The following is a 7,381-nucleotide window of genomic DNA, read 5'->3' as shown; positions in this document are numbered from 1 at the left end:
GCTGCCTTTTGAAATCTTCTGTTCAGCTGTTTTGTATCTTGAATTCTTCCCTCTGTTTTGGCTTCTCGGGGCTCCAGTGCAATATTCAGAGTCTCTTCTGACATCCATTTTGGTCTTTTCGTCCTCCTCTGTTTTCGTAATGATGTTGTATATAGGGTTTTCAGAGGCCTGCTATTTCAGAAGTGGATGGCCAATCCTTCTTTCTAGTCTGTCTTATTCTGAATGTTCAGATTTAGAGAAGTATCCAACAGACAAGCATTTTACAGAAAAAAAATGAAAGATATATCTCTTATTGTGGAATTAACCATTAGTTTCAGTGTCCTCTCTGCGCTTGGCACAAGTGTCTTGACCCACTTACTTCCCTGATCCACCATCCACCAGGGTACCCATCTATCCACTCCCTTCAACATCTATCTCCCATTTTTAAAGGTTGTTGCTGTTGTTATGTGCCATCAAGTCGCCTGCAACTCACAGCGACCCTATGTACAAGAGCCCTAAACGCCCTCTATATATTTTTAAAGGTGTGAATAAGTTCTACTAGCTCAGATATGCTGCCTCTCATAATTTTTAGAGAATAAAAAATGATCTTTATCAGAGCTTCCTGTTATTTTGGGCACTATGTAATAGCACTAGTGTGTCAGAGATGTTGGGCTGGGTTCAGGATGGCTGTTCATTGGGTCACCATGAGTCATACTTGACTCAATGGCATCAAGCAACAGTTACAACAACAATAATATCTGAGCCTATGTTTACACTCAAGAGAAGGATGGATAGTGTCCTCCCATGCAATTAACTGCCTCTGAAAACCCACCGGAGGGTCAGCTATGGGTCAGTTCCAATTCTGTGGTACAGAGCAACAACAACAGCTATATGCCTATAAAGTGAGAATGATAGATTCTACTAAGATTGTTTCGGAGAATAAAACTATTGAAGATAAAACATTTAGGACAGTTTCTATTACAGATACAAATCAGTCGTGGCAGTTAATGGTACTATACTTCCCTTTTTGATCCACAGAATTTAATCAGGTCCTAAGCTATTGTGTTTTTGTTAACTGGTCACTTCTCCATGCAATGTAAGCTCTTTGAGATAAAGAACTGTACCTTTGCTGCAAAGGTTGTGCCTGGTGGAAGGTAAGAGCAAGGGCTAAGGGGCAACATTTCTAGAGCTGAGATCTGCTCTGCTGCTCACCAATGATATGGATATCACCAACTTCCTGAGTCTTACAGAATTGTGCAAGAGTTAAATCTGACTGAAAAGGTAAAGACATAGAAGAGAAACTAAATGTAGGAAATGCTTTATAAATGTTAATCATCATGTTTATAATTTTAGTTTTCACATCTTTACAAATGTTGTAGCACAGTTTTGAGCTCATGATTCACAGTCAACTACTTTTTTATTCAACCTTATTAATAATTGACAGGAAGCTCTGGTGGTCTCGTGGGTAAACAGCTGTGTTACCAATCCAAAGAAAGGTGATTCTAATCTACTAGTTTCTCCAGGAAGAAAAATGGGCACTGTTGTCTTGTATGATTGATAGCCTCTGAAAACTCAATGGAAAGTCAGCTATGAGTCAGCTCTGATTTGGCGGTACATAACAGCAGTAGCAAATCACTCTGTCATAAGCATGAATAATATTTTAAGTAATGGCTTTTTTGGGGAGGTGGGGAAATGACAACACTGCTGGTATGGTGGTTAAATGCTCTGCTACTAATTTAAAAGTAGGCAATTCAAAACCCCTAGCTGCTCCCTGCAAGAAACGTGGTGCACTGTCTCTGTAAAGGTTACACCTTGGAAATTCTGTAGAGCAATTCTGCTCTGTCCAGTGAGTTCATTGTAAGCTGGAATTGATGGAGCAATTGGTTTAATTTTCATTTATGATATAAAAAAATACATTATTCCTTGAAATGTAATAAAAAGTATACAAAACACAAGAACGGTGCAGTAGCTAGAGTTATGAAGCTACTTTTTAAAGTTACTCAAGCACTTCAATAAGTACTTCCTTGATTCTTAAGTGTTTTCTGACATAATTCAGTGGCATTAAAAATACACTGACTAATAAGTCTTTATACAAAGATATTCTTAAATGGAGTAAGCAGAGGTGCTCTAGACTGAAGAGAGAATGGGACTGAGGGCTTAACAAGCATAGTTTCAAAACTCATCCCTTGTAAGATAGCAGGCTTGTGCCTGGAAGATGATATCCTCTCCCCATTCAAATACCAAAAAAAAAAAAATATGGAGAGAAAAAAAAGAAACTAAACAGTATGGAGAGATAGCATACATGTGAGAGCTAAACAAAGATACTGTAGTCCCATTAATTGAGTTTGAAGTGTGGCTTAAACACCAACTTACTCTTAAACCAATCTACACCTCTACTCCCAGGTCTATTTCAAGGAGCCTTGTTTGTGTGCCATTGAGTCAGAACAGACACATACCTAACCATCCAGAGTTTTCTAGACAGTAAGATTGTCCATCCTTCTGAGGAACAGCTGATGGAGTTGAACTGCTTTCCTTTGGAATTGCGGTGAAGCTTCTTACCACTAGGCCACGAGAGCCCCCTTTTCATGGGTGGTTGTTGTTGTTGTGTACCATAGAGTCAGAACCAACGAATAGCTGACCCCCCAGAGGATTATCAGAGGAATTGTACAGGAAGACATTGCCCAGCCTTCTGTTGTGGAGCAGCTGGTGGCCTTGAACCAAGTGCCTTTGGGATTGCAGCACAGTGATAATCCCTTGGCAGGACAAACAGCAAGCTTGGTTGTTAGGCAAAAGGTTGAAAGTTTGAGTCCACTCAGACATGCCTCATAAGAAGGGCCTGGCTATTGACCTCTGAAAAGTCCACCACTGAAAATTCTATAGTACACAGCTCTATTCCTGACAGACACAAGACCACATGAGTTGGAACTGGCTCAACAGCACCTTGATTTTAGCACTGAGTCAGCACACAGTGCATTTGGAGGTATCCCCATGAGAAAGGTGTTACCTTTAAATCACAATGGTCCTATCCCATTGTGCTTAGGGTCATATTGAGTCAGGGCTGACTAAAGCAGCTAGCCACCATAAAAGCTTGGATTTTCAGATTGGCAGACATTTCCAGGCTGCTGCCAAATTTCCTATAGGTCTTAGTAAGGGAGTTTAATAGGCTATTAAACTGTTGTACTGCAAAATCATTTTTTCACCTCAACACTTAAATTAGTTTTAAAGACATTATCTCCTCATCTCCCACCTCCACCTTGAGAGTTTCTTTCCCCTACCTTTTCTCTTTTCACCTCAAATTAGGGAAAACCCAACTTCTGGGAAGGATTTTGCATAGGCTTGCTTCTTCTTCTACTCCTGACTTGGAGGAGGATACAGTATTTCTGATAAATATATATGTATATCTCTTCCACCAAAAGTCTTTTCCTTTTCTTTTTTTTTTTTTTTTAACTAAAACTACCTAGGTCTGGATACTGTCTTCTTGAAGTTCTTGTATGAAAAACACTTTATTTCATTATCACTTTTAGTTGATAATTATGCTCTTTGCTTTTGAGACTTTTGCATTCCTCACTTTACTATATGTAAATATTACTCAATATATTCAGAGTGGTTTCTTTTGCCTTTATATCTTCCTCTGTCTCAGTGAGAGAAATCAGTTTTCATAGGCAACTTCTTTTTTAAAGACTTTATCTTCTTTTGATCTTAACCTGGAGGAGAGGTAGACAAACTCTTCCCTCTGTTTCTTGCCATCATGTCCCTAAATGTAAAGTTAATTATTACCCATCCATTATATCCACATATACACTTCTAATTAACCCATAGTCTTGCATTTTTCTTTAGAACTCACTTTAACTTTCCTAGATGTTTTATCACTTGCGTCCCATTTACCCGCTCCAATTCTCTATAAATTTTAGTTCAAATTTAAGTCTCATTTGCTATTACTGGAAAGAAAGTACAGTGGATGAAAGCATGGACTTTGAAATCATATCATGTGGGTGTGAATCCTGACTGTACCACTTACCATACTAAAGTCAAGAAACATCTTTGAGACTTAGTTTTTCTCATTTGTAAAACTGAGATAACCACACTATCTACATTACAGTTGCTCCCAGCTGCAGTCAAGTTTGCCACCAACTCATGCAGGTCCCTATGTACAATGGACTATTTGAGGTTTTGGTCATTGATTTTCAGAAGTGGATGGTCAAATCTGTCTTTCTAAAATCTAGATTAGAAGGACTGAATGGTTTAAACACTTAAAATAGACACCATGTGCACAGACAGGACTTTAATAGGTGTAAATGTGCTACAGTGGTGTTTCCAGACTAAGAGGCAGTGGGAAGAAATGCCTACAGAAAAATCCAGCGGTGACCATCACATGATCACAAGGTGGAGATGGGGTAATCTGCAGTTTGGGAATCAGCTCACTGGCAGCCAAAAATAATTACAGCTGCGATTAATAATCTTAAAAGTTGATTCTATTTAGTTTCAACTTTTTGGCCAAACTGGCACAAACTTAGTTCTACTTTGAATCAGCTTATTTACCACAGGACAATACTTTAAGATTTCAAATGTGGCAATTCTCTCCTTACATAAAAAGTCTTTTTCGTTAATTTTTCTTATTCCTGAAAATTCTCAAAATTTTTGAGAGCCTTATTTTAAATCAGCAGTTCTCTTCCAATTGACACAAACCTTAGCAACCTAACTTTTGAATCTTTACGTCTGTTTCCTAATGCTCAACTCTTCAATCTTTGATGATGTATATGCACTTCTTAATGCACATATTTAAATCTAACTTACTCTTTAAAAACTAAATAAAGTTGATACCTTTGATAAAATTTCTCCTACACATGCCAAACTATCACTTTCTTCACTCCTTCAAACACATAAAATCACAAACCATATAATTCTCATATAAAATATTATATTCATAAAATATGGAATTATTTTTCTGAGTATTTAGTAAGTCTCTCAAAATCAGAAACTTTTGAAATAAGAAACACAAAAGCTGACATTCAGATAGTTATTTGCTTAGTATTGGTTTTAGTACTCCAGAAGTCACCTTAAAATCCATTTATTTATAAAATACACTTATTACTAAAATTTAAATGTGAAGTGATCTTGAAATGCCAAGATGGTTATCCTGAAATATAATTTTTTAGTTGCTCAGAGTTAAGTGTAAGTATAAAGAATATCTTAAAATATTTTTTATGAATGTTAAAGACTGAAACATACCACATGAATCAATCCCAAATCATTAGATGTATGTGTAATTTAAAAGTTAAAGAAAATATTCCTTTAAATATGATACTATGTTGAAGTCCAAATTTTTCATTTGCTTCAAACTGTTAATAATTTCCTCTTACTTATTTACAGAAGTATACTAGTCAATAAAGAAATAGAAAAAATTTGTTTAATTAACACTAATAAAAAAATCACATAAGATTTACGAAGTAGAGACAAAGTCATGCAGAAAATTGTAACTGCATTCCACAAATATATATACACACACACACACATATGTTTTTATACATATACACATATGTACTTATAAACTCAATTATTTTAATATTTTTCCTTTAATGTTTAAAATGCTTCATAAATAGAAATACCAGAAAGGCAACTAGAGCAAACTTGTTTTTTCCCCCCAATGGAATAAATAATTAGCAAATAGCACTGTTTCTAAGATCATTATGATTTGTATCCAATATTGAAAATTTTAGTAAAATGTATGCAATTTTAATTTTTAACCATAATCAATTTTGAGTAATACAAACACACACATACTGTTGAAACATCATGGGTTTAAAAAAAATTATACAGCAATCCCACTGTTATATAGAAGGGAAAAGAGATAAGTATATATAAAATTATTTCTTTTCATAATTTAACCAACATTGAAGGAGTAGGAAGAAAAAGCCTACCTTCCATTGCTCTTTTAAAGAAGACCTTACAGCTCCCACAGGTAAGGACTCCATAATGGCAGCCTGAGGCTTCATCTCCACAGATTAAACAAATTTTCTGAGGTAATGACTCGAAGCTGTACTGTGGGCTCTGGCTGGCTTCGGAATCCGGCCTTGAAAGGCAAAACAAAGTACTGGATTTATTTTTAGGAATGCCACTATCCAATACTAAAGGTCTCTTAATCTAGGTCTGACCAAGTGAAAGGGAATTTTTTGGTTTTGTTTTAGAACTATGTACATTCCTGGAAGACATGTCAGATGAATTTGGTACATTACCTATAACTGAATCTACCAAACTCTCAAATTATTAGTCATTCATAAGTGATACCCAAAATAAAAGAAGAATAAATAATAACTGTATCATTTCTTTTTTTTTTTTGCTAGGGAAAACTAATGCCCATTGGTTTCGCAAAAAAAACCTCTTTGTATAAAATTCTTTATATAGAAGTAATTTAGTCTTTGACAAATGAAATGTTTTATCCTTCCTACACTCTGAATAATGATAAACATGATCATGCTGTAAGAATTCAAACCAAATCAGCAATGCATTTGTTTTGAGTTTTTAAAACGCAACCTTGTAATGATTGTTTGCTTAAACAAGTGTCTGTGTCATTTTTAATTATTGTTCAATAAACTGGCACTGTTTTGTCTTCCTATTCAAAATATATAAACTCCAAAAGGAGCAATTTTTTTTCTTTTACAGTGCATTACTTAAGAATGTAACTGAAAATATTTTTAAAAACTCTGAAAACATTTTGGAGGGAATCCGAGACAGTATTAGAATACAGTGCATCACAGCGACTGATGTGTAAAGCCATAATGAAAGCATATGATCCTTAAAATTATTTCAATCTTGGAATACGGATGAAAATTGAGCCTTAAATTTCCAACCCCCTATGATGGTTCTGGTTTCACTTCTGGCCTACCACCCTTTATCAAGTCCCACCCCTCGAGGCAAAAACGATGCCTTAATTCCTCCCCAAGACATATTCCTGGTAAAGGTCCTTCTAAGAAATGACGCATTTTCTAAAACTCCCAAGCCTCAATGTCCTTTCTGCTCAGACGGACTTCTAGGGTGACGCAGCATACTTTAATCCAGGGCGGGCCCTGTGTCCAAATCGCGTCGATTTGCAAAGTTTACAAATACTCTAGGGTATACACATTTCCTAAGTTACCCCGTGCCCGAAGGGAGAAGGTGAGAAGGGAGGTGAAGCACCCCAGCGCCCGCCGCCCCGGGGCTGCGCACCCCGTGGGGCCCCTGGACACGCGGGAGCCCGCGCGCGTTGGGGAGGGGTCCGGCGGTCCGCCCGCGACACCTGCGACGCACCACACGCGGGCCTCACCTCAGGTAGTTGAGATACTGCGGGTAGACCTGCGGCAGGCCCTCCTTGAGCACCGCGGCCTGGTAGCCGAGCTGTGGGAGCCCGTTGAGGCCGAGCGGTGGG

General features: G+C 37.3%; 1 protein-coding gene across 1 annotated transcript in view; it reads right to left on the bottom strand.

Moving 5' to 3' along the window:
• Positions 1 to 7,381, bottom strand: part of PGR (progesterone receptor) — a 152,038-nt gene that overhangs the window by 136,223 nt on the left and 8,434 nt on the right. Inside the window, exons 2-3 of the mRNA XM_006887356.1 lie at positions 7,280 to 7,380; positions 5,898 to 6,049 (exon numbers count right to left, since the gene is read on the bottom strand). Coding sequence (XP_006887418.1) covers positions 5,898 to 6,049; positions 7,280 to 7,380 — 253 coding nt within the window. The remainder of the gene's footprint in view (positions 1 to 5,897; positions 6,050 to 7,279; position 7,381) is intronic.

The sequence above is a fragment of the Elephantulus edwardii genome, unplaced genomic scaffold, assembly GCF_000299155.1.
Source record: "Elephantulus edwardii isolate Elephantulus edwardi_28Jun2011 unplaced genomic scaffold, EleEdw1.0 scaffold00056, whole genome shotgun sequence".
Classification (NCBI taxonomy): Eukaryota; Metazoa; Chordata; class Mammalia; order Macroscelidea; family Macroscelididae; genus Elephantulus; species Elephantulus edwardii.
Note: the sequence above shows the minus strand (reverse complement) of the source record. Positions and strands in the feature narration are given on the sequence as shown.